At 54.8% G+C, this 26,694-nt stretch overlaps 6 protein-coding genes across 6 annotated transcripts; 5 read left to right on the forward strand and 1 right to left on the reverse strand.

Annotated features, from left to right (window-relative positions):
* Window positions 1-1,497: 1,497 nt before the first annotated feature.
* Window positions 1,498-2,667, forward strand: IUM83_13934 (DNA excision repair protein ERCC-6; the record flags this gene model as incomplete). Its single annotated transcript, XM_067938638.1, has 1 exon — window positions 1,498-2,667. One exon carries the CDS (start codon window positions 1,498-1,500, stop codon window positions 2,665-2,667), a length of 1,170 nt encoding a protein of 389 aa, XP_067785604.1.
* A 986-nt stretch (window positions 2,668-3,653) lies between these two features.
* Window positions 3,654-5,773, forward strand: IUM83_13935 (uncharacterized protein; the record flags this gene model as incomplete). Its single annotated transcript, XM_067938639.1, has 3 exons — window positions 3,654-4,448; window positions 4,530-4,622; window positions 4,706-5,773. The coding sequence occupies 3 exons, from the start codon at window positions 3,654-3,656 to the stop codon at window positions 5,771-5,773; spliced, it is 1,956 nt and encodes a 651-aa protein (XP_067785564.1).
* Window positions 5,774-8,810: 3,037 nt separating this feature from the next.
* Window positions 8,811-11,036, forward strand: IUM83_13936 (Transmembrane protein; the record flags this gene model as incomplete). Its single annotated transcript, XM_067938640.1, has 1 exon — window positions 8,811-11,036. The coding sequence occupies one exon, from the start codon at window positions 8,811-8,813 to the stop codon at window positions 11,034-11,036; it is 2,226 nt and encodes a 741-aa protein (XP_067785556.1).
* A 606-nt stretch (window positions 11,037-11,642) lies between these two features.
* On the forward strand, window positions 11,643-12,663 carry IUM83_13937 (putative meiotic nuclear division protein; the record flags this gene model as incomplete). The annotated part of the gene is made up of 6 exons (XM_067938641.1): window positions 11,643-11,763; window positions 11,859-11,923; window positions 12,007-12,165; window positions 12,233-12,392; window positions 12,473-12,531; window positions 12,616-12,663. The coding sequence occupies 6 exons, from the start codon at window positions 11,643-11,645 to the stop codon at window positions 12,661-12,663; spliced, it is 612 nt and encodes a 203-aa protein (XP_067785557.1).
* A 130-nt stretch (window positions 12,664-12,793) lies between these two features.
* Window positions 12,794-13,795, reverse strand: IUM83_13938 (Dephospho-CoA Kinase; the record flags this gene model as incomplete). The annotated part of the gene is made up of 3 exons (XM_067938642.1): window positions 12,794-12,925; window positions 12,995-13,564; window positions 13,652-13,795. 3 exons carry the CDS (start codon window positions 13,793-13,795, stop codon window positions 12,794-12,796), a joined length of 846 nt encoding a protein of 281 aa, XP_067785565.1.
* Window positions 13,796-13,905: 110 nt separating this feature from the next.
* IUM83_13939 (uncharacterized protein) lies at window positions 13,906-20,746 on the forward strand (the record flags this gene model as incomplete). The annotated part of the gene is made up of 4 exons (XM_067938643.1): window positions 13,906-14,194; window positions 14,280-14,650; window positions 20,370-20,428; window positions 20,599-20,746. 4 exons carry the CDS (start codon window positions 13,906-13,908, stop codon window positions 20,744-20,746), a joined length of 867 nt encoding a protein of 288 aa, XP_067785710.1.
* Window positions 20,747-26,694: the final 5,948 nt, after the last annotated feature.

Below are 26,694 nucleotides of genomic sequence, written 5' to 3' on the forward strand. Positions count from 1 at the left end.
TTTAACACTCGTCAATGCCGCCATCCATGCAGAAGCCAATGCTTGCAGCTTATTGTCATCAAACCGCTCGGCGAACCCAAACTCCTCGCTCAATCACTGCAGTCGCTAGCTCCGGCCTAGCTTCATCTGTAGACCCCGACCAGCCCAATACATCACATGTACTTCTAAAGGCGGGACCGCTCCGGTGCCACGGACTTCGCCACCTCGGACCTGATCAGTGACGACTTGGATCGCTGGCGAGGCATGGTTGCTTGCTTGAACAGCTCCACCCTCGACTCGATCGTTCCGCACAGCAAAGAGACCTTCGCCCTCGTTTGCGACTGACATTCTTCCAGCGAAGGTGTCTCCGCGGTTTGCCGACATACACGTCTCACCGCGAGGCTCACGTTGAGCAAGGGGGGCAGGCAACAAGCTGCTTCAACCGAGCGGGATGCGCTGGAACCACGGCTGTCAAGCCAATTCATACTGGAATCCAGTGTAGTAAACCAAGTTGTAAGCAGTTCGACTGGAGTAAGCGGCCGTTGTGCTCGCTGAGCGAGCCTCGCTAGCGATGGGCAAGGCGATGCATATCGCTCCCGAGCGATCGGTTGGCTGTGCTTGTACATCGCGACAGAGCTTTGGACGGACGACGTCGGCATTGACACGCGGTGGTGCCGATCGCGCGGGAAGGATCGATCACCTGCCGCCCGCGGAATATCATGGAGCAAGCGCTGGGCCTTTTGCGCCCGCACATTTGGGGAGCGACGCCGTGGCGGCCGCTCACATTGCTTGTCCTGTGGCGTCGAGTAGTAGTCTGGTGTTCGATCTCCCTCGCCTCTGCTGCTACTGCTGTCTGCGTACGGCCTGCTACTGTCGGGGTGCGATCCAGAGGTCTGCTGGATGCTGGTAAGTGTTAAAGGCGTCGGTGATCCTGGTGCGTCACTAGCGCCGCTGGCAACCATCCTGCGAATGCACGACAATCGACCACCACCAGGCATTGCCGGCGGTGGCGCGCAGCAGGATGGCGATCAGCACTTGTGCGGTCCGGCACTCCATGCAGCGACTGCAACCAAACTCGCCCACGGCTGCTGCGCGACGAAAACGATAGCATTTCGGTGGCGACGCGCGCATTACGGAGACTACCGATGTAGCTCGAGTCAGCGCAGTGCAGGGCAGGCACCGACACGACCACGCCCACGCTCGGCGGCATTCGTTGAAGCGGACCTGTTCTGCGGAGACCGCTGCTCGCCAACTGTGTGTTGTGCTCTCCAAGCGTCGGTATGTCACCTTGAAGTGTCTCGCCCATCCCCCAAAGGTGTCACGGTGATGATGGCAAAGCTCAAGGCAACGGAAAACCCGCCGTGAGGAAGAAGCGCGAGGTGCTCCCCCGCCCGCAGGTGTTGGCCCCGGCCCCACAGGTGTTGGCTGCGGTCGGTCTAGTCGGACAGGGCCATTCGCCAACCCGCCGCCTGGGCCGCAAGCCTCGAGTTCACTCGCTCCCCCTTCGCCTCTCCGACCATGGCGACCTACCAGCAGGAGGTCAAGACGCCCGTGGCCGAAACGCTGCAGAGCCCTGCGCGCGCCAATGTGGACTTGGACCACTACCAGTACCAGTCGCCGCCGGACACGGCCTTCAAGGTGGACGTGGCCGCCAACAGCCAGGACGTGCTCAAGGAGGAGGCCGAGAAGGGCGGCAAGCCGCTCAAGAAGTTCCTGTGGTGGCGGATCACCAAGAAGCAGCGCATCCTGGCCATCCTGGGCATCGTGGTCGTGCTGCTGGTCGTGGTCATCCTCATCTTGTGGTTCGTGGTCGCCAAGGCCATCTTCCAGCACAACGTCAACAAGATCCACATGACCGTCAACTACCTCGACATCAACCAGATCACCGACCAGACCACGCTCTCCAGCGACCTGAGCCTGCACCTCACGCACGACCTGAGCATGAACGCGCGGTCGGACGCCACCACGGCCAAGCTGCTATACGGCGGCTCGACCTTCGCCACATTCGAGTTCCCCGCGCTCACCATCGACAAGGGCGCGCAGGAGTACGACCTCAACATCACCAGCGACCTCATCGTCACGGACGCGGACGCGTTCTCCGCCATGTCCACGGCAGTCATGGACGACGTCACCGTGGTCTTCGATACCAGTGCAAAGGTCAAGGCTCACGCGCTGGGCTTCAGCTACGGCGGGCTCGACTTCAAGCGCGAGCTCACCATCGAGGGCTTGAACAACTTCCGAGACCCGCTGACGGTCATCGACCACATTGACTTCTGGGGCTGCACCGACGAGGGCTGGACCATGGACATCGACGTCAACGTGACCAACGTCTCGCAGATGGGGCTCAACGGCATTGGATACCTCAACCTGACGCTGTACGTCAACCAGGACTACCTGGGCTACTTGTCCGGCCTGACGCCCGACGTCGGTGTCCCTCGTGGCATGAGTCAGCAGACCTTCCGGCTGTTCGTGGAGATGGCCAACCGCGCACACATGGTCGAGATGGTCACAGCACTTATCGACAACTACGTGCAGTACTTCATCACGGGTGAGAGCAGCTACGCGACCGAGTACACGATATTCAAGGATGCGCTAGCCACCATGAACATGAGCATCATCTATGAGGACAGCACGAAGCGCATCGACCTCAACACGTCGTGCAACCTCGCGACGCTCCTCACCGTTTGAGTGTGATTCGTGTATGCTACGGCATGCAGCACTTTTTGCTAGTAGGCGGAGTAACTGGGTACGTTGCATTCATCACCTAGGCAACGTGCATGTCCATAATATCACCAATATGTAAGTTTCCGACGCGGTTCCAAACGATTCGATGTTCGGTGGTCACGGGGAGGGATCCGTCCCATGGAAACCTGATGCAGAAAAACCATGGGTGTCGTTACCAAGGTGAGGAGAAACTCACCGAGACGGCGACCATCGAAACGAATCAACGGTGAGCTTGCTCGTGCCTGCAGCGGGGAACAAGGTCGTGCGCGCGACCTGGATGTTGCTGTCTGCAACGTGCCGACCGCAGAGTTTTCTGGTGCATGCGAAGATTTCGTACAGTGTGACTGTAAGCCGGGAACTGGGCAAGTGCACTGGTGCACTTGTCATGCAGCGCTTCCCGACCTCGTTTTCACTGATACCCTTTGCTAGTCCGGTACATGTAGCCTTCTCATCAACGGTCTAGGTAGTAGTAGCGTTGGCAGCTTGGTTGGTTATGCGTATTCTACCAGCAAGTCCTCCTTAGCCAACTCCCAGAGTCCGGGCCACCTACTGCAGCAATTAGCGAGAACGCGAAGCTGCAAGGTACAACCAGCCGCTGCCATCGGCGACGTAGCCGGCCCTAACCTTGCCGTCGCCAAGGTGCACAAGCCCATCGAACTGCCCTCCACCCTGTACTCCACCATCCCGGTGTCGGGCCGTTTCGGATTTGAGCACACCGAGACTCTCTCTTGCGCATCATGCTGCCCGGGCCATCCATTCCCCGCGCGTCGCGAAGAAGCGAGAGGCATGTTGCCCACATCGAGCGCTGCTCGCAGCATGAGCACGAGCCGCGCAACGCAGCTTTCTATTTTTTGCCAAGATCTCGCGCCCCGCGGGAGACTGCAACTTGAGAAAGAGCGCTCGATCGCGGGCGTTGCTGCGCGCTGAGTTGCGCGCGCTTCCACTCTCGGATGGCAGCGCGCGGCGCCGACCCCACATCGTCATCGGCTCCGTCGTCGACCTCGGGCTTCGGGATCCGCAAGTACTTCCGGCGAGCCGGCTCGCAGTCGCCGCCGCCCTCAAAGGGTCCAGTCGCGGGCCAGAAGGAGACGCCACCTGAGCTCCAGCAGCATCAGAAGCACCGCCCGATGCAGCGCAGCGCCGTGTTCGGCTCCTGCGCGCAGGCCGTGGGCACCGTGGCCTCGGTGCTCTTCGCGGTGGTCAACCGCAGCGGCCACTACGACGAGACGGCCAGGGACAGCGCCGTCACCCGCCAGGCCAAGATCCTGTACGTCTCGCTGCTCGAGAGCGTGCAGAAGGAGCGCGGCGAGTGGCAGGGCTTCTCGACCTCGTCCTCGGACCACGACAACAACGGGCTCGAGGACGCCGAGGCGCAGAGTCCTCGCGACCTGCTCGCGACGAGCATCGACAACAAGTCGGCCGCGGAGCAGCTCGGCGTGCTCAATGAGCTGCTGGAGGTGAGCTTCCGCAACCTCATGGGCCCGCTGGTGCCCCTGGAGCTGTACACCAGGCACCGAAAGGTGCTGCTGCACGAGAGTCTGGCCGTCCCGCCGGCGCTCACGACGCTGCTCGCCATTCGCGGGGTCCTGGACCGTCTTGAGTGTGAAGTGCGACACTGCCTGCTGCGCTTGCTGGCGCTGTGGGACCTCATCGCGCTGGTCAGCGGGGAGTCGCAACCGCTGCGGAAAACCATCGCCGACAAGCACCACCACGTGTTCAGCGAGTCCTCCGAGTTCGAGAGCATGGTACGTCATCGGTGACTTTATCTAGGCTTGACTAATAGTTACTCTTATAGCTTCGTGGTGTTGTCTTTTTACGTTGTGCAGACCGCCCGCAAGAGTGAGAGGCAGGACACCGTCGCGATAGACCTGTTGCAGATCATGGTGCTGTACCGCGACATCCTCTTCAGCGATATTGAGGTCTGGTTGTGATCGTGCTTTGGACTAGATGAGATAAAGACTCAACACTGACGCGGGAGTGTGACGCTTGCTTGCCGTTACAGTTTATCCTGACGAAACAGGAAGTCCAGGTTAGCTCGAGGCTGCTCGAGGAGGTTCGATCAAGCGCATGGCCACCCGATTCGGAGCCTGCGGCTCTGTCGGAGGAGGAGGGAGAAGAAGAAGATGACAGATTCTCCAGCGATGGCGATATTAGTAGCAGCCTAGGCGACGAAAACCAGGAGCTGCATGAAGGTGAAGAGGTTTGGGGAACGGGGACCCCATCGGTACCAACACTTACACTCCGTCCACGCGCACCTTCATCCGCGCGGAGCTTACCCGAAGACGGACAGCAGCAAAATGATGAATACTACTACGACTACGAGGAAGATGAAGAAGCCGGCTGGTCGATTCCATCGCCAACTCGGTACAGTCACCGTCACCACCACCATGACCGGAAGACGCAACGATCGCGAAGCATGGCGTCTCCCCCAGTGTCGGGAGGGGCCGGCCCATTGGTACCAGTCCCCATGATCCCTTCCAGCAGCGAGGGTATCCCGCCCCCAAACCGAGCGGACATGCTGACCCTGGCGCCCAGACCAATTGAGCGGATCCCAAGCGAACGTCGCCACTCCCAGCGGTCTCTCTCGACTAACCCCGACTCTCCTACACACAGCGCGATAAGCCAGGCAAGCTCCGGCACTAGGTCTTCGTCACGGAAACTCAAGTTGCGGACCAAGCAGCGCAGCTCGACGTCGATCAACGGCAACGGCAGAATGGATCGGCAGCGGCAGGACAACCACTGGCAAGACACCGCCAGTAGTGAGTCGAGATCGCCTCCAGCGCCGTCCCGCTCCACAGCGCGGCGAGGCGGGAGCAAGCGTCTACGAGGTAGCAAGAGTTCGTCGATCCGCCGCCGCCGCGCGTCCGCCCAGTCTACGGACCAAACGGTGCGCGACGATGTCCACCGCCCCCAACAAAACGAAATCCTGGCGAAACCCACTGGAGACCCAAACTTCCTGTCGCTGGCAGTATCCTATCTCACGATCCCCGTGGCTGCTGCAACCCTATGTGTTATCGCAACCATGGCCACCTTGGCAATCTACGAGGCGCGCAAGGCTCCGCGGAACTGAGCCAGTCCCCAGTTTAACGCGGCATCAAGAAAATTGCGGCCGCAGTGGATTTTCAGCTAAGACGGATGCGCTTGAGTCACGATCGGTTAACATGGTGCCTAAGCCATTTAGGTCGGACAGGGCAAGTGGTGAGCCAGGTTTCGTCATGAACGGACCAGACACCAAACCTCTAAGCTGATCAACATGCTATAAACTTTACTCGCGCAAAATGTGCGTGGCCATCTTGAGTGGAAGCTAACTCCAGTTCTGCAACCACCAACGGCCAAGGCGTTCAACCTTGGCAAGTTGTGCACCGTTGTAACGTAGCGGAAGCTTGGTTTTGAAAAGGGCAAAATGAAAACTGATATTGTAGCTTAAAGTCCGTACTCTCTTGTTCTCTACTCACTCAGCTACTCACTCGTTGTTGAATGCAATTGTCAGTTGTCGGGTCGTCCCATAAACTTAACCTATGTCGTCCCGTAATACGTACAGCGTAAATTACCACGTACCTATTATAAATTACGTGCTCCGCAACTACAGTAGGCAGCCTGCGACTTGGCTGGGATCCCCAGTGCTGTAGATGGTTGCTGCTGGCACTGGTACAGTTGTTGTTTTTGCCGTGACAACAGGAGCTATCTATCGTCACCATGGTGTCCATGTGGTATTCTCTAAACGTCTTGCAATGTCGTAGGGAACCTATTGTTACCAAGACAATCGTCTCACAGAGGTCGGCTCGCAATCAACTCGTTGTATTCGCTTCACTGCGTAGCCCTGAACGAACCTGTCACGGCGGTGGCTGTCGATAGCACCGCGTTGTAAAAACGGAGCCGCAGTGACAAACCTTTAGTGAGCACACTGGGATGGTGAAAGGTGTCTCACCCTTGCCGACACCCTTGCCCGCAGTTCGTGTAGCCCTCGTCGTTGTAGTAGCAGAAGAAGTAGGCAGGAACGTTTTGCACCTTCTTCTTGAGCACGTTCGGTCTCTCCGTCGGCCGTCAGTGCCGCTCTTCGAACCAGGATTGTCGAAACGCTCAAGCGATATGGGGGACGTCACAACTGCCATCAAGTTTTGGCGATGAATGCCTTTCCTTTTTGCCCCCTCCCTCATTCCTCGGGTGTCCCCAGTATAAATTACGAAACCAGTAATGTATACAGTATAACGCAATGGTACAACCGCACTGTACCTTTCAGTTTCACCGATAATTGATTAATTTTTTAGATACGTGCCTCGTCAGTCAGCCTTGTGATCTTCTTGCACCGTCTTATCATCTACTTGTGTGACGTGAAGCAAGTGAATCGAGCTGCACGCTTCGCTCACTGTGTGGCAGCGCTCACTGTCGTACCTCTCCAGCCTCAGCTACATTGTTGCTTGAACGCTTGCTGTTGAAGAGCAACGTTGGTGCGGCAAGCACGCCAAGGACTAGAAAGCGGTGGAGGGAATACATCTGCACGATGAGCTGGCTCAGCTCAGCTTAGGTAGCTGAGGGCTTCACATTGTCGAGAACCAGATGACTTGCCCGTCCAAGTACAAGTGTTATATTATAACACTAACTTAGCACCAGTGCTGTCATTCGGACTGATCTCTCGTTGCCGGAGGATACGGCGGCCAGCGGTTTCGCCGCGAGATAAAACTGAAGCACGCGAACGTGTCGACAATCGCCGCGAGTGCCCCCCCCCCCCGAGACGGCGATGATGGCACTCGCCAGCGATTCGTAATCGAGCAGGCCGCTTACGAATCCGAGTGCACTGCGACAGCGCCGACAGGCGACACATGCCCGCAGCGATTTGGGATCGTGTGGCCGCCGCGGTGTTCACTCGGCGACGCGACGAGCGCGGTCATAAACTTTGCGATCTTGATTGGCCGCAGCGTCGCATGCGATGGGGCTGCTTCGACGTGGTCCGTTAAACTGGGTACCGCCAAAAAATGGCGATGTCCAACGCCTACAGCAAGTGCAGCGACAGCAAGTGCAGCGACACATCGCGCTCCTTCTAGTAATTAGGCCGAGCCCTCGTTCTTCTCACGCGCCTCCTTGCGGATGACTAAAGCCGTTGCGCTGTCCGGGCACCATGGCTCCGGGCGTTCGAACACCAAACTTCGCCAACATGGCGACCGGATGGAGATTAGTACTTTCACGCCACCGAGGCTCGCCAGATCCGACTAGAGGTCCGATACACCGTAGCGCGTTCGCACCCAGTGTCCACCGCGAGTGTCAAACACGCCACGGCCGCGGTTTCATCGGACTGCTCTGGACTCGACCTCGGCTTGCAGCGCTGCAGCGAGCGAGCCGCTCGCTCACGTAAACGCCGCTGCAACTCGACGAGAACATCCAGCGGCGTCACCGCTCTATGCCCGCACTCTCTCGCTGCGTCCCAGTGCGCTACGGTAGTGATTTCGCTCGCTAGCGATTTCGCTCGGTGGGCTGAGGATTTGAACGCGCCGCGACTGCGCGCCAGCCGTTGCGCACTGGGTTCAGTCGAACAGCAAACGCGTCGGTCGTGTCCTACGGGGCTCACCTGCGGCGCCAACTATCGAGTGGGTTGCCCCCGCGGCCGCGGGGGCTAGCCACGCAGCGCACCGCTGGACTCGAAGGCAGCAAAGGCTCGCTTCGACCCTACGCAAATGAGCCATGCGAACATGTAAAGAGTCTGCTTCGGGCGGTGCTGCAGGCTGAACCGCCGAAACAATACCCAAACTACTCGATACACCGCGACAATTAATGCGTATCATCTTGATTAAAAATAGAGTCAGTATTTGTTCGATACTTGCAGCATTTGATACAACTGTCACACATCATGGTACGTGGTCCACACGACTGAATTACCACCGCGAGCCGATTATGGCCGGACCATGCTGCAGCGGTTCGATCGGTAGAAGGACAGCGGCTGGCGCCCCAAGCCGGCTATGTCGCCTCCTCTCCGTGTCACTTTGCATTCCGCGGCCTCGAGCGCACACGACTTCGATCCGTGTCCGTCCGTCCATCCATCGCTCCCAGACAGTTGACCGACCCGATCCGACGAGCCCGGTTATTGTTGAATTGGCCGCACCCTTCAGAGTCCCATGGCGATCCGCTCCTTCCTGCCGCTGGTGGCGTCCGCGCTGCTGGCCACGGGCCCCGACGTGGCCAGCGCTGCCGTGTCCTCCTCCTCCATCTGCTCCAGCGCTGCATTCCAGGCGCTGTCGGGTACGCGCCTGGGCGACAGCCCCATCTTCATGCGCGCTCTGGTGCAGGGCGACGAGGTGTGCATCGAGTACCAGCTCGACTCGTCCGTAGCCAGCTCGGCCACGTGGTTCGGCGTGGGTCCGTCGCGCGGCTCCAACATGGTGAGCAGCCCGGCCTCCAACGTCATGATGTTCTTCAAGGACACGGGCAAGCCCGTGTCGTACCTGCTCGGCGGCTACGTGAGCAGCGACGTGACCGAGGAGAGCGACCAGTCCGCCTTCGTGGTGGGAGAGGCCAGCACGTCCAGCATGAGCTTCAGCTACCAGCGCACGCTGGCGGCCGCCACGTCGTCCGAGGTGGCCATCTCGGCCACGGGCGCCACGGACTTCATCTGGGCCTACGGCACGTCGTGGCCCATCTCGTCGCACAAGAGCGGTACCAACGGCGCCGCCACCTTCAACATTGCTGCTGCGGCGGCCGCCTCCGGCTCGGGCGCCGGGGCCAGCACCACGGTCGGCTCCAGCGCGTCTTCCCCGTGGTGCAACGACAAGAACTGCCCCGGCATCGTCGGCGGCGTCGCCTTCGCCATCATGGCCGTGTGCGGCCTGCTGCTCACGGCGGCGCTCAAGTCATCGCCCGTCGGCAAGCTTCTGCTACACCGCACGGTGGCCGCGCCCCCCGTGAAGCTCACGACCAACGCGCCCGTGGCGAAGCCGCACACCATGTTCATACAGATGCTGGCCGACCTCCACCTGGGCGAGCTGCTGGTCATGCTCATCTTCATCGGCGCCGTGGTGGTGCTCATCGCCCTGCTGAGCAACGAGAAAAACTACGTCGTGTCGGGGCAGGTCAGCCTGCTGATCCTCATGTTCCTCATCCTGCCCGTGGCGCGTCTGCCTGTGTGGTCGGTGCTCTTCGGCAGCTCGTTCGAGCGCATCGTCAAGTTCCACCGCTGGCTCGGACTCATCATGAACGTCGCAGTGATTGTCCACGTCGTGCAGGCGAGCAAGGTCGTCAACCTCACGCTCAACCAGAAGTACGGCGAGGTGACCCCGCTTCACGGTTTCATCGCGTTCGTGTGCTTCATCGCCATGCTGTTCCTGTCGATCGAGTACATCCGCCGCATGTTCTTCGAGGTTTTCTACTTCACGCACCGCGTGCTGTCGATCGTGGGCTTCGTGTTCACCATCTTGCACTCCCCCAAGCTCATCGGTCTGGCGCTGTGTGTCCCGCTTGGACTGTACGCTCTTGGTCTGCTGTACCGGTGGTCGAGCGCCTTCACGGGCTCGTACAAGGCCTCTGTCTCGGTGCACTCCGGCTCGAACTCCACCACGCTCGTCCTGGAGCCGACCCCGAAGACGGGCAAGATGGCTATGAACGTCAATCCTGGCTCGTACTTCCTGGTGCGTCTGCCGGCGATCTCGGCTACTCAGTGGCACCCGTTCTCCTCCATCGTGACGCCGGACGGCAAGTCGCTGGGCTTCTGCATCAAGGCTATGGGCAACGGCTCCTTCACGCGCAGGCTATTGGAGAAGGCCGGCACGCAGTACGAACTCACGGCCAACCTGTGTGGTCCTTTCGGTAAGATGTCGCTCAACGTGGATCGCTACGACGCGGTTGTGCTGGTGGCCGGTGGCGTGGGTATCACCCCGATGATGAGCCTGATCAACCAGTCTCGCCTGTTCCCGACAAGCGGCAGCGATTCGGACAAGGCCCCCAAGGCCGCAGACTGGTATGTGCTGTGGTCGGTGCGCGAGCCGGAGGACATCTTGATGATGGAGCAGTTCCTGCCGACGAACGCTCAGCTGGACTACGCAGCCCGCGCTAGCGTTCAGGACCCCAACATGGCCATTCTTGGCAACAACGCCCCGGCACCGATCAACATCAACTGGATGTTCCACGTGTCGAACGCCCGCACCGATGGTGTGGTCACGCGCGCGAATGGCGAGACGCTGTCGTACCGCGGTGGCCAGCCCATTCTCGACGAGCTGATCAACACCAGTCGCTTCAATGGTCGCAAGGTGACGGTCGTGGCCTGCGGCCCGCCCACCATGACTGTGACGGCCCAGTCACTCGCGCGCAACTGCAACTTCGATTTCCACAAGGAGGTCTTCAACTGGTAAACTACACATCTACAGTTTGATTTCATTATCAGTGAGTGCGGGTGTTCTGCGAGGGAAAGTAGCAACTCAGTTTAGTTTAATCGCCAGTCGAAGGCACACAATAGTTCTCCCGTTCCTTCGTACGGTTAAGTTTTGTGTCCGTGTGTGTGTGTGTGGGGGGGGGGGTTCGGGTGCCCTTCACTAACGTTAGTCAAAATCGTCTTGACGCCGAGCTACTTGTGCACCTGACCAGCGATCTCCTGCAACATCATAAGCAAATACACTAAGCAATTTTGGCACCAATGATAACCTCTCGGCCCTCGACACCACGCTTCTTCACCACCCACGAAAGCACGATACCGCTTTATGCTGTCCAAGTTGCTGCTCACGAACTTGGCGACTTATCCACGACGTGGAATGCGCATCTTTTAAAAGTGCAGGCATGTATATATCCTGCAATTTCCTGCAATGCGGCCTGCGTTGCAGGATAGGATTCTGGGTATCCTATCCTGGCAGGAATCCGATTCCCAAATGTTAAGTATGCAGTAAACTGGTTGCACTCATTAATTCGTCTCAGTTTTATGCACTCTAACTCTAACCATTTCTCAACCAGAGCCAAGCCTCAACATGGGCCGCAAGGGAGTCTCTCTGCAGGAGAAGCGTGAGCGCATCCTGCGCATCTACCACGAGTCCAAGGAGGTGTTCAACCTCAAGGAGGTGGAGAAGCTCGGCTCCAAAGCTGGCGTCGGTGCGTGCCTCGCAGCGCCCAGGAACTCGACACAATGCCGTACTTGTCGTTCTAATGTAAACGGCTGGTTTATCGCCTATTATTTGCACTGGTAGTCCTGCAAACTGTCAAGGACGTGAACCAAGCGCTGGTAGACGACGCACTGGTGGACTGTGACAAGGTGCTGCATCAGTCCTGCTAGCTACCAAGTACTTTTCTAAAGCATTACAGCTGTTTTAAACATTCTTCTTGTACTATGTGCAGATTGGGTCGGGGAACTACTTTTGGTCCTTCCCGTCCAAGCTGTCACAGTCGAGGAAGCGCAAGCTCAGCGAACTGGAGCAACGTCGCCAAACTGTGCAGGGGAAGCTTGCCAACGTGCAGCAAAGTATTGAGGAGCAGAAGGCACAGCGCTTGGAATCGGTGCGGAGAGTACTGCCAGCCCTTAGAGAACACGAGTGACGGAGTGGTGGTGTTGCCAATGGTGCAGGAGGAACGCGTACAAAAGTTGCGTCGACTGGAAGAACAGAAAGCGAAGGTGCAAGCTCTGCGAACCAAAGTGCAGCACTTGGCTGAGATCGACCCCGTGATTTTGGACGAGCTCGAACGCAAAGTGCGAGTGGCAAAGGAAGGGTCCGACAGGTGGACAGGTACGTGGTGATCGATTCTGCCCTACAGTGGGTTGGCAGTGCTCGTGAGTGTTGACGAGTGTGTGGACTGCGGGCAACAGACAATGTGTACACCCTCAAGTCGTGGGTGGTGAAGAAGCGTGGTGTCGAGGGCCGCGAGGTAACCATTGTGGGCAGAACCGTTTCCTGGTTGATGTATTTGCTTGGCTGATTCTGCATGGTGCTTCGAACTACTGCTGTTCAGGTGGACAAGTGGCTCGGCATCAAGGACGATTTTGACTACGTCGAGTGAAGAGTGTCTGATGAATGCAATGCACAGAAAAACATTACGTTGAGAGAAGAACGACGGATGCAGAGCGAGAAGAGTGTTTCCTGACGCGAAGGGATGCCATCAAGTTTTTTTTTCGTGCTGCATTAAAGTATCAGTCGATTTTCAGCTCGGGTGAGCAGCCTAACAGCGTGGCTGTGCGTTGAAGTGTCTGCCGCGTCTGAAGCAGCAGGTCATCCAGCGTACCGTCATTTTCGATCACCAGGTCCGCTTTCTCCACCTTTTCCTGCGCAAGCCACAACATGTATCAGGAAAACAGCGCCATATTTAGTATGCGCTCGGGCAATACACGTACATGCAGCTTCATTTGCGACTTGATGCGCTTCTCTGCGTCCTCCTGTTTCATATTGTCCCGTTTCATGAGCCGTGCAAGTTCGTTTGTCTCTGAACACGCCACTACGATCGTCGGGTAGCAGAAGTACTCGAGCAGCTTGGTCTCGAACAGCAGTGGTGCGTCGAACACCACAAGTCGCTTGCGGCAGACCAAGCGCTGGTACACGAGCTGCTTGAACATCTCCCAGATGATGTACTTGTGGGTGGCAGCGTTGAGTTTCTTCCTCTTCTCGGGGTCGCTAAAGATGATAGCTCCTAGTTTCGCGCGGTTGATGGTCGCGTCCTCTTCGCTGATCACCCTAGTACCAAAGTACCTCACGATTTCCTTGTACGCGCCACATCCAGGCATCACCACCTCTCTGGCCACCACGTCGGCGTCTACAATCACAGCCCCAGCCTCCCGAAAAGCTTTGGAGACCGTGCTCTTGCCCGTGGCGATGCCGCCCGTGAGTCCCACGCCGACCAGGGACGCACCCAAAGCCCGCCCCACCAAGTAACTCCCCGCCAATACAGCTCCGTCACGGGCCGATAACTGCAAAGTATTGCCATTAGTCAACCACACTGTACCAGTCAGCTTATCCTGATCCGTACAAGTTTAGCAGCTTTAATTCATTCATACCAATGGAGCGAGGGTAAGCGGTGCCAGCGCCAATAGCCAGCGCTTCAGGGAATGCTTCCGCAGCTTCTCCTTGAGCAGCCCCAACGGCACGCCGAGCAGCAGGCTCAGCGGCGCCAACGCCGTCAGCTGCACCGCGTCCAGCATAGCCAAAGTCTCAGCAAGCGGAGACCACACCACGCCTTTTCTTTTTAACCAATCAGGGCGTTTGAATCTCTGCTTGGAACTGCCAGTGCGAATTCTGAAGCAGCGCCGAGATGTCGCCTTCCAAGCAGTTGCGAGCGTCGGGCAGCGCCCCCAGCAGCGTGACGCTGGCGGCGTTGGCGCCTCTACTCGAGTTCTTGGACGCCCGCGGTGTGGCGACACTCGTGAGCGCACAAAAATCCGTCGGGCGCGAGGGCTGCGCCGCCGTTTGGTTCTGGCTTGCCAGTCGCACCAGTGCCCTGCTGCCGGGCGTGGAGCTGCCGCACCAGCCTTCGCACAGCGAGACGCTGCAATTTGCAATTGTTCTCCCACTGCTGAGGCAATTGCAGGCTGTTGCAACGTGTAAGTTTTCAGGGTTGCGGTGTACCTACCCGAGACTTTTGCTGATTTTTGACAGAGACTTTGCTGGGCCTTCGACCTGCTGCAGACAACTTCGACCTCCATTTCGATGCGGCGAGACATGGTGGAGACGTGTATTTGGTGGAGAGTGGGGACTGCTATGTGTCACATTGGGGGCCGAACGGGGGCTCGATGTTTGGCGACCGGGTGTGTGCCCCCGGGGCGGTGAGCTACTGGGAGTGTGTGGGGCTCAGTGAGGGCAGCTACGTCGGCATCTCGGAAGTTATCACTCAAGGCCAAGCTGGCTTCCGATACTACGGAATCGATGCGCATCATCTGAAGCGGACGCTGTCGCTGCCGACGCCGGCGTGCGACCACATGCCGGCGGTGATGTACTGCGAGAGTGGATTCATCACCACGGGGTCGTTCAGAGGACCAAAACCGCAACTCCCCGCTAGAGTGAGCTTTTTAGATGCGGGCTCGTTCAAGGAAGATGATCGGGTTGGTGTGGTGGTTGATCTTTTGGCTGGATTCCTGCTTTTTGTGCGAAACGGGGAGCCGCAGGGAATGCGGATTTCGATTGATTGCACCAAGAAATACCTGCCGGTGTTCAGTGCCTGCGCCTGTTACAACTTGCAGCTCATACCCGATGCATGCCCGCCCTGGAAGCGTATTTATTCATTTGACGCAAGCTGCGGCGCTGCAGCCAAAGAAGTGGAAATGCTTGGTTTGTCTGCTATGGACGAACGCCGCGCAGTTGCTACTTGGTCGTAACATTTTGGACCCAACCATAAGGACTACATAGATATTTTAGTGCAACCTGCGTAACTGTAGCTATATGATACTTAGTAAATGGATAAAAATCCATTGTTCACATGGTACCGTGCGCACCGAATCTATGCTGTGTAGCCTGATTTAGAGATTTGAGCGTAGTGGAATGAAGGAGTCTTCTGGCAGTTAATTTTTCATATCTCTGATAGTAGAATGGACTCGTATCAAAAATAGAGAAATCACCCGATATATCTGCTGCATCTACCACACAAAATTTTTGTGATAAGACCCGACATATCTGCTGCATCTATGTCGGGTAATTTCTCTATTTTGACATATTTAACAGGCGATCCAGTTAAGAAGAGGGAAAAAAGGGCCCAAAATGGGGAAAATCGTCGAGCCAAGTAATTGCGGTCTTTATTTTCAGGTCGTGAAACTAGCATCATCAGATAGATATTTCAAACCTATAAATATGCTGTCTTTATTCACTTGAACGCAGCTCACATCTTAGCATGAGCGCTCGAAAACAGCGCCTCCGCCTGATTGCCCTTGGTGTGAATGCGATGCATGTCTAAAATTCGGAAAACGAGGAGGTAGAGTGGTATGTATTGCCCCATCTCTCCACAATGTGTCCCCATCGGTGGGCTCGTGGGAGGGTGAGAACAATTTGTCCATCGCGCAGTTCGGCAGGGAAAGCGCGCAGTAAGCACCGCCTTCGGTCCTTGCACTCGGTCTCTGTGGCTCAGGTAATGAGCGGATAGATTCCGCCACCAGAGTCTTCTCGTCCCCCCTCCATTTGGAATTCTGCGCCACTGAAACCCGTCTGTACCACTATCAAATGTCTCATACCTCCAAATCCCTACAAATGCTTCAAACAGCGCTAGTATCGGCATGCTGCTTGCATGCCTTGCCATGGCACAACCAGTGCAGCTACGAAAGCCGGGCTTAATTCATTCGTCATTAGAAATTCTAGTTATGTTCCGACTAAAATTTCATTGAAATAGGACAATTTCCGCATTTAATTTTTTTTTAGTTTCCCCCCAAAAAGTCCCCCTCTTAGCTGGATCGCCTGTTAATATGTCGACATATCCTAAAAATCATCCACGACAAACGAGACGGCGTCAAACACCCCAATGTTAATCAACCTAGGTACATATCGCGATTTAGGCACACTACTACAAAGCGACGCGTCTCCTCTTTCTATTGAGCTTTCTGGGAGTTCGGACGTGAAATGTTATAGACGGTTGAAAAACTATCCCCCGCCGGGAGCCAAAAGCTCAATTTTTTTATTCGTGATCAAGGGGCAAAAATTAACTGCGGATCCGGTGGTGTTTTCGATTTTTTAAAAATCGAAACGTGACTGCTTCGAAATTTAAATTAAACCCTCAGTCCAGAATACAGTACCGTAAACCACGGGTTCACCGCAACGCACGGCATCAATGCAACACGTAAAGAATGTCAGCTCTTCGGCAAAAACGGTGCATAGATCAGATATATGGATGAATATAGTTACTTTTCCGACAGAGGTGAATTGGTTAATGTACAAGGATGAATATTGTCCAATGAGGTGTTAGCCAAATTCACTTTTGACCAATTAAAATCGGTAGGGGTAGGGTATCCTGTTCCGACGAATTCCGACAAATATTTGTCGGAACTAGCATCAAAATATGAATATGCTCATACAAACAATAATACTAAAATATATTATTGGCAGATTTTGAATATTCCGATATCTCGGCACTGTCCTAGAATAGGCAGCAATTAGGCAAGACATGATTGTTGGTGGCTGGGACAGCTCACAATTAAAAAGCAGACGTAGCATACATGAGCTTGACAGCGTTCGTGCCAGCGAACACGCAAAAAGCGCGCAGCACCGCTGTTAGCGCTTTTAAGCGTATGCTTCAAGATGAGCTAGTGAGCCTAGAGTACGTACAGGCTAGCATTGCGGTGGATACTACTGATAAACGCTTTGCCTCAATCATGGACCGCTTTGGGTTCTACCTGGCTACTCGTGAAGGTAAGAAGGGCGAGCTTGCTCGCAATACTACCGTTTCGTATTGTAGAAACGTGAAGCTCTGGCTGTTTGATCTGTATCCTCACCTAAGGGTGCTTACGGAACTACAGCTTCTGAAACAAAGTAAAACTCTGGACAAGCACTGTCTGAAAAGAGAAAAAGGAGGTGTTGTTAACAAAGCGCCTCCTTGTACTAAAGAGGACTTACGTGCACTCTCTCAGTATGTCTACAGCAACGCTCGAGTGAACGCCGACTATCAGGATGCAGCTCTAGCCTGCCTGATGTGGCATTGCTTTGGACGCTCCTCGGACCTGGGGTATATCAAGAAGCAGCACGTGTCAGTATCAGCCGATGGAGTTTTCTACGTACGCTTGCTACGCGTCAAAACCGCTGAGGAACAGGGGCTGACGCTCGTACCTGACAAGGCGGACTTCTTGACCTGTCCGATCCACACGTTGGCTGTCGCCTTGGCCACGCAGGATGCGCCGTGCGGCTCTCTCCTCAGTCAGCTTCCCGATCTTGTGCCCGCCGAAGCAGCCGCAAGCTGCCCTGGTATCCCTCTGGCCGAGTTGCTGGAGGCGGATCCGACCTCGTTAAGCTTTGCATCGGCAGCTGCAAGCTCGTCCGGGAGCGCACGCGCCACCGGGAACACAGAATGCACCGCTACTTCATCTCCGCAAGCTACAAGTCCAAGTCATCCAGCGCCGTCGCACTCAGCAGAATCGGCTCGTGGAGAAGATGGTGTCCAAGCCTACGTGAACCGTCTACTCAAGCGCGTCGCAAACCCTGTTGGAACGTCAGAGGCCCTCTCGTCACACTCCTTTCGGCGTGGTGGCGCCCAACACGCGAACGCAGACGAGAGGCTTGCTCCGCAGTGGATCTTCGACAGGGGTGCCTGGGATATGAGCAAAGTAAACAAGGGCTTTGCATACGTGTTTAACACACCGCAGGAAGACCGCAAGGTCGCACGCGTGCTGAGCGGGTGGAGTGTCGACGACGTGCCCAGCGTAGTGGACATAGCAGCCTTGGATCACTCCACGCAGAAGCAGCTTGCGCGCCTTCAAGACCTGCTCTACAGCTCGTGCTCGGGATTAAATGACCCCCGATTCAACGTCAGCCACAAGGTTCTCGCAGTACTTACCGCTTACCTGGTGAAGTACTTCCCTCAACTGAAGATGCTGTCGCCTTGCGCACCAATCGTAGTCCGCGTGGAGGAGTGCTTGGACGAGGCTGGGATCTCTAGAGCCGACATGATTGCTTGGTCATCTGCCTTGAACAGCGCACCGTCGACTAGTTCTGAGGGCAAACACGATGAGGCAAGGGAATGCAGAGGGTGTCACCACAGCGCTGTTATTGAGGAGCTTATTGCGATGAATCGCACGTTGAACGCTCGCCTGGCGATCATCGAGGCTGCTCTCTTGAAAGGTGCACGCACGACGGTTACACAAGATGCAGATGAACAAGGGGAAGCAACGTCAGATCCAGATCCCGAGCCCAAGCCCAAACGCAGGAAAAAGCAAGCCACTCACCTGTCGACTTTTTGGTACGAGTGGTACACAAAAGTACCTCCGGTCTGGAGCTCCACCGACCGACAGAAGAAGTCGGAATCGCGCCATGTTGTGGCCTTCATGAAGCTTTTCCTCGTCGGTGGCTGGGCGCTTGATGTCAAGGCGGAGGACTACAAGGATCAAGTCCTCGACGCCGGGCGCCGTGCTGAGAAGGCTGTGCTTGCTTTCTTGAAGTCGCGGGGTGTCAACGCGAAGGGATCCGGGAGTGTCCTTCGTGCGCTTCGTCCGCTGCAAAAGGCTGGCGTCCTCGACGAGCGCGTCACGGCGTAAAAGCGCCTACTCGCAATCGGAAGAATCGTGGACCCTGCACCACTGGATACACAAGACATCCTAACAGTAGTAGGCCACGTATAGGTTGTGTTAGAACATGCTATCAATACACTAGACGCACCGCAACTGCTTCACCAGCATTGCCATTAGCTTCTGCCGCGAGCCGCGTAGCTCACCAGCGGCAGCTCCTCGTCCAGCAGCAGCCTTCGTCCAGCAGCAGCCCTTCACCTCCACGTTGTCGCTGAGCCGCAACAGCTCACTGTCCAAACGCAGTGCGCCATCCTCCAGCAGCACCAGCGGCACGCCGTCAACCATCGGCACTGTCACCAAGTCGTCCAGTACGTCGTTCAGCACGTCGTCCAGCACACGTCGTCTATCAGCAGCTTGGCAGCACAGCACCCGCCATCCCGCCATCCCCAAACAAAACGAAAGCGCCAGTCGGACTTGAGCCGACAGCCTCAGAGCCGAAACTCTGCGCTCTAACCTTGAGCTATGGCACTGGGGGGTGGGGTGGGGTGGGGGCAGGCGGGCAAACGAGCGCGAGCTGTGCGTGGGCACGGTCTTGGGGACAAAGGAGGGGGAGGTCCGCGCACCAGTTAAGAAAAAAATGAAGACTGAGAGAGGGGAGGCTCTGTCGGGGCCCTAGACAGCTGGGGCGCCTCACAGCCACGAATAAAGGTGCGTGTGCTTGCCACGACAGTTGGCGCCATCCTACTGGCTGAAAAAAAGGCCAACTAGTGATCACCGAACGACTTTGTCACACTTTGAGGGTTATGTATTGGTAGATGAGCACCCAATCACTGTCACGCATCAGACTGGCTGTCAAGATGCCCATATTAGTGGACCCTCACCAGGTAATGCGGCCTCATTAATGAATTCACCCGGTCGTAAGCACATTGCTCCGAGCCAAAATGCAGTAAAATCGAAAAAGGTCGATTTCTCGGCCTAGAGGCCGTTTCAGGCCATTTCCTCGCGCCTGCAGAGGGCCCTTTGTGGGCTGAATTGAGTAGCAAAAATAGGATTTTCTTTTTCACATCTCATTGCTCAATCAGCTGGGCCGGTTTAAACCGGTCCGAACCGGTCCTTCTGCTTGGGACCGCCTTCTGATTGGTCAATTTTGTAGCCATCCCAACTGTCGGAAACTGTTGGGATGTCGGAACGGTCACGATATGGATGGCACAATGTCTTTATCTTAATATTTGTACAGAAAAGGCTGAGCATTTCTTCGAATCAGCAAATTATGCGATGACTGGTCACGTTTAGGCTTTACGCCGTAAAACCTCAGAATTTACCAACAAGTTATATAGGACGGGAACTTTTTACGAGCTTTGCAATGAACCCGTGCTTTACGGTAGTGACATCGATGTTCCTAAGTATGACCGTGTTCGTTGAGAAGATAATACGCATTATCGGAAGACGAATGGGGACGCCGTCTCCGTCTCGTCCCTGCCTCGTCCCCGACCCGCCCCTCGGATAACACAAGTTATCTGAAGTCCCATTACATGATAAGCGCAGTTATAACCACTGTAACTCATTGGTTAATATTTGCTCTCAGTCGCCAAAAGGTAAAGGAGTCGAGAAGCCCAGCAGGGTAACGTCGGACCGGCGCTGGCGGTACGGCCAGACACGGCACTCGGCCGCGCCGCCACCACTACCGACGCTGCGGGGCTGTGGTCTGCGGCGGCTACTCTGGCAGCAGCACCAAGTTCATCTACAAGGCAGGTCTTTAGACTGCACAGAGGCCTGGAGGGGTACTGTACTGACTGCTGCGGTCTCGAGCGCAGGATAAAGCTGGTGGAGGAGGACTGCCGCGTGTGCGACACCTGCAGCCGCGTGATCGACGAGAAGCTGGCGTTCGGGGTGAGTCGGCGCTTCGGTGAGGGCGTGGCTGCGGCGCTGGCCAGCTCTGTATCGGAGGTGGTACCCTGGTGAACAGAGAGGCGAGGCTTGGAGGCGAGACTTGGAGGCGACGCTTGGCTGAGCCGTGGTGGCAGTTGCCACGGCGTGCGTGCCTGACGGTCGCGCGCCGCAGGGCTGAAGTATGTGGCTGCGATAGACAGCGTCGGGCGCTCTCGTCCACATTGGTGTTGCTGCTCATGTTGGCATGCGGCCTCGACACCGCGACGGGTATGTACAGTGTAATATTGCTAGTAGTGCTTCTGACAGCTAATTGCCGCTTGCGTTGTAGCTGCGGCCATTATATCGTGTTGCGGAGCAGCTGCCATGGCAACGTGTTTCGGCGTCGGAGTGATGCTGCAACCACTATAACGTATTGCATGGTCATGGAGACGTGTTGCGTGCACTGATGTAGCCATGACGTGTGATTGTAAGTGGGCAATTGGTATATATAATATTAGTATTCGTGTGGGGCATCTAATTTATGCTTGCTCTGTAGCTGCTGCTACTGCTTCGTTCTCATGCTGTCGCTCAATGCATTCAGTGTAAGTTGTGATTGTGTGCATAGACTCTCTAACATTCATACCGCTTGTTCTGGACTGATATTCTGCTGCTCTGTTAGGATAATTATGCTATCAATAAGACGTTTTCGATGGAAAAGAAGCGTTTTTCGGAAGGATTGCTGCGCTAAGCTGCGCCATGTCTTTCTTCCAGGTCTCTTACTGCTGGACCACCGTGTATCCCCGCCGACCATTCTTGCCAAACCTGATGCACGGTCTTCAGCGACCGCAGTAGCTTGTACGTCGGGGGCGCCTGCGCTGGATATAAGATGATAAACGCTCATTATCTTTCGACGCGGTTTTCAAAACATAATGTGCATTATCGGGGGTCTCATTATCTTTAGACGCGTTTTTCAAACATAATGTGCATTATCTGGGGATAATGAGAGTTTATCATCTTACGGATAGGGGTCATTGCATTTGAGTGCACCATGCTATGGGGACGACGTCCCTTGCTTATGACTGTCGACTGCGATAACAGTTTTTTAAATAAAATTTGTTGCTCTCCTAGTTCGTAAAAATAGGCAAACGTCGCTGCGGCACAATGAAGTCACCAGCACTGCAAGTCGAGCTCGAGGAGAGCGCCCACACAAAAACTTTGGACTGTTGTCGTGACGCACGTCCAGCCAATACAACTCGCGTTTACGCGCCGAAGCAAAAAGAGTTCAAAGTATGGTGTGATCGCAAGGGCTTCCATGAATCTACTCGCTACCAGGTTACTGTGGCAAAGATGCACTTGTTCCTACAAGAAGAAGTCGTCGATAGAAAAGTTAGGACCAAGGGCTCCGATCGAAAAATCAGCGCTGCTACAGTTGAAATGTATGTTAACGCTATATCAGATTTGTACAGCGATCAGCAAAGTCGTAGAGCGAACACACATCCACATCCCCGAAACAGTCTCATCAAGGCGCTGTTGATATCATTGAAGCGCGAAAAGCACAAAAAAACGGAGAACACAGATCGAGGCGTTGGTCCCTGTTGGATGGCTACTGCACTACAAGCGACCTCGTTTCCATATCGCGATACTACATGAATTTAAATATTGGTCCTGATCTGCGAACCGGATGAGTCATTTGTTGTGTCATGCGTGCCGTCTGAGAGGCGAGTCGGCACGTAACCTGGAGCTTCCCGATCTTTTCAGTGTGCTTCTTGAGCATGAAGGCTTCACCGAATGCCGCGCGTTAGTGATGATCATGGACCAAGGTAAAACAAATCAGTTTGGCCGTCGAGAATTCGGATCATGTATTAGACCTCACAATGTGGAGGTATGTCCTGTTGGAGCTCTCGGGTTTTTCTTCTTTCGCTGGTGCGTGCAAATGGAAGAGATTCCTGGCTTTTTGAACCCAGCAAAATGGTACAACGTTAAGGTTCTGAAGTCCCGTAAGGATTCCACAAAAGCGATGACGTACCGTTCCCACTATGACGCAACTGTGAAAGCCTTTACCGCGCTCGGTATGCACTCGAAGGCAAAGACACATGCTGCCCGTGGGTCAGGGGCCAAAATGGCTGAGCTTACAGGGGCTACAGAGTCACAGATCCGGCGGTTAGGACGGTGGAATGCTTCAGCAATGGAGGGGTGCTACCTCAGTGCGTTGCCGAGGGAGGCTATGCGGTCACTTGCCGGGTTTCCGCCTGACCGACGCACGTTCTACTTGGAACGGGCATCGCTGACACCACCCGATAGCCTATAGCGTGCAGTTTTTCCGCTTGTCGAAAACTATATGGCGGTATACAGGCAGTTGTCAGCACCTCATATATTAACTGAGGGCTTTTTAGACTTATTACTGTACCTTCGGGTGGTTGTTCTTCAAGATGCCGCGCTGCTCCGCGAACTGCATCCGGCACACAAATTGTGGACTTGCTCTGCTTTCAACGCCAATGAGTTCGATGCATTTGCAATCGAGTTGAAAACCAAAATGAAAACAGAGAAGTCACCTCAAACAATGCATTTACACGAAGTGGTTCCTGACTTAATGGAGCACCTAAGTCAGCAGCACCAACAAACACTTGCACACATCGACAACAAAATCAGTGAAGTTGGGTCGTCGGTATTAAATATGAAACAAGCATTCACACAACTTACATCAGGATCAACAGCCCTACGTCTCACCGTTGACTGGAGTGCATCAGTCCATGAAACGCTTCCTCCAGAAGCTCCATCACATCCAGCGCAGGCGCCCCCGACGTACAAGCTACTGCGGTCGCTGAAGACCGTGCATCAGGTTTGGCAAGAATGGTCGGCGGGGATACACGGTGGTCCAGCAGTAAGAGACCTGGAAGAAAGACATGGCGCAGCTTAGCGCAGCAATCCTTCCGAAAAACGCTTCTTTTCCATCGAAAACGTCTTATTGATAGCATAATTATCCTAACAGAGCAGCAGAATATCAGTCCAGAACAAGCGGTATGAATGTTAGAGAGTCTATGCACACAATCACAACTTACACTGAATGCATTGAGCGACAGCATGAGAACGAAGCAGTAGCAGCAGCTACAGAGCAAGCATAAATTAGATGCCCCACACGAATACTAATATTATATATACCAATTGCCCACTTACAATCACACGTCATGGCTACATCAGTGCACGCAACACGTCTCCATGACCATGCAATACGTTATAGTGGTTGCAGCATCACTCCGACGCCGAAACACGTTGCCATGGCAGCTGCTCCGCAACACGATATAATGGCCGCAGCTACAACGCAAGCGGCAATTAGCTGTCAGAAGCACTACTAGCAATATTACACTGTACATACCCGTCGCGGTGTCGAGGCCGCATGCCAACATGAGCAGCAACACCAATGTGGACGAGAGCGCCCGACGCTGTCTATCGCAGCCACATACTTCAGCCCTGCGGCGCGCGACCGTCAGGCACGCACGCCGTGGCAACTGCCACCACGGCTCAGCCAAGCGTCGCCTCCAAGTCTCGCCTCCAAGCCTCGCCTCTCTGTTCACCAGGGTACCACCTCCGATACAGAGCTGGCCAGCGCCGCAGCCACGCCCTCACCGAAGCGCCGACTCACCCCGAACGCCAGCTTCTCGTCGATCACGCGGCTGCAGGTGTCGCACACGCGGCAGTCCTCCTCCACCAGCTTTATCCTGCGCTCGAGACCGCAGCAGTCAGTACAGTACCCCTCCAGGCCTCTGTGCAGTCTAAAGACCTGCCTTGTAGATGAACTTGGTGCTGCTGCCAGAGTAGCCGCCGCAGACCACAGCCCCGCAGCGTCGGTAGTGGTGGCGGCGCGGCCGAGTGCCGTGTCTGGCCGTACCGCCAGCGCCGGTCCGACGTTACCCTGCTGGGCTTCTCGACTCCTTTACCTTTTGGCGACTGAGAGCAAATATTAACCAATGAGTTACAGTGGTTATAACTGCGCTTATCATGTAATGGGACTTCAGATAACTTGTGTTATCCGAGGGGCGGGTCGGGGACGAGGCAGGGACGAGACGAAGACGGCGTCCCCATTCGTCTTCCGATAAATTATAATGCTTGTACCGCAGTAATACATACAGTACTTACGGTAATGCGGTTATACAACATGTTAGCACAGCCAGCAGGGTGTGGGTTTGCAGCAGAGGTCCGCCAATACTGTATGATATTGAATTGTCCGTAATATACCGGACAAGAAGGCAAATGGCACAGAGATCTACCGGACAGAACGTCCTACGAATTCCGAATAGCGAAAATGGTATTCCATACATTTTTTCATATAAAGATCGATCGGTTACGCACGGCTCAGAATTTACAGGATGCGTTTCCTGCACAAGATTCACGCGACTTTTCATTCCTAAACGAAATGGAGTGGGCAGAGCGCGGCGGGTTGTCTGACCTGGAAGAAGAAGTCACTGATGCGCGCGCAAGCTCAATCTCTGTGAAGTCGCGTGCTTCATATCAGGGTTCTACAATTCAATTTCTCCAGTGGATGTTTAAGAACAAGCCGTCACTGATCCCAGCTGCGTTTGCCCGCGAAGTTGTTTTTAACGAGAGCGGTATCGCTGATAAAACATCAATTAGACGTACATTGGCTTCGGCTCCTGACAATCCTCCTATTCATTTGGATCAGATAACGGAACGTGACTTCATGACTTGGATTGTGTCGCTAAAAACGCCCAATGGATTCTATCACAGTTTTTCTACGTACGCTGGTCATCGGTCAGCATTTTATAATCTTTTCCAAGATTATCATCGAGCGATGACTAGGGATTTTGCTCGTGAACTCAGCAGTCACTTCAAGGGATTTCAGCGCAAGGTTGCTGAAGCAATCGGGCAGGGGCGTGGTCAAATCAAAGTTGGAAAGGACCCAATGCCTCTGAGTCTGTCCAAGCAAGTTGCCATGTCAATGCTTACTTGTTCTTCGCGGAATATTTAATTTGCTAGGACATTTATGATAATGTTTTGGAATTTGATGTCACGAGCTGCGAACACGGCATCTATATGTTATGGGCATTTGGAATGGCGCGAGGATTCTCTTTGTGTGTATTTTGCGCACATGAAAAATGATCAACGGGGATCCCGACCACGAGATCCACGACACGTATACGCGAATCCAACCTCTCCAGAAATCGGCCCCATTCTCCCACTTGGTAATAACTATGTTTGAATGACTATGCGCACAATCATTTTGTAGGTCTAACTAAATTTTTGATATGATAGGCATGTATTGGACTTCATACGGTGTTGACGTCTCAGATACCCATCTATTTCCTGGTAATGACCAGTATGAACGCTTCAAAAAAGTATTAGGACGCGTACTAAAGGCATCCTATATTGCTACCGAGCTTGTTCGCCGCGGTGCGGATGCCAATGATATCGGAACGCAATCCATGCGCAAAGGGGCATCTACATTTTGTTCGTCAGGGTCCACAGCATGTCCTCCAGCGGTTGCAGTTCATCTTAGAGCTGGATGGACCATGGGAGGGGTTCAATACCGGTATTTAAGGCATGATGCAGCTGGAGATATGTTCGTTGGACAAACAGTTAGCGGTCTACCGATTTTGAAGTCTGATTTCACTATTTTACCTCCTCATTTTACTAATGGCGACGAAGCAGTTCAAAAGGCAAAGCGGCTTTGCTTCCCAGGATTACCTCGGTCTGCTGAATTTATTGCAGAATATGTGCTAGCCTCGGTTATCTATCATCTGGACTTCCTTCGCCGACACCTCCAAGAAAATGATGCCCTTTTCTAGTCACCATTATTTACTGATTCTGACTTAATTGCACACTTGAGCTCGATTGTGAATACAGATGGATTAGACAGTGCTATTCAACCTACAGGTATACCGCCACACGTTACAATTCTCAACCAAGTTTGTGCAGCCCAAAATTCTCTTCAAGAATTAACAGATGACCGAAAAACAGATATGAAAAAAATTGTCGACTCACATGACGAGCTATATGAGCTGTTGATGTCTGGTGTCACTTCATTA

The sequence above is a fragment of the Phytophthora cinnamomi genome (genome assembly GCF_018691715.1).
Source record: "Phytophthora cinnamomi strain GKB4 chromosome Unknown Contig77, whole genome shotgun sequence".
Classification (NCBI taxonomy): domain Eukaryota; phylum Oomycota; class Peronosporomycetes; order Peronosporales; family Peronosporaceae; genus Phytophthora; species Phytophthora cinnamomi.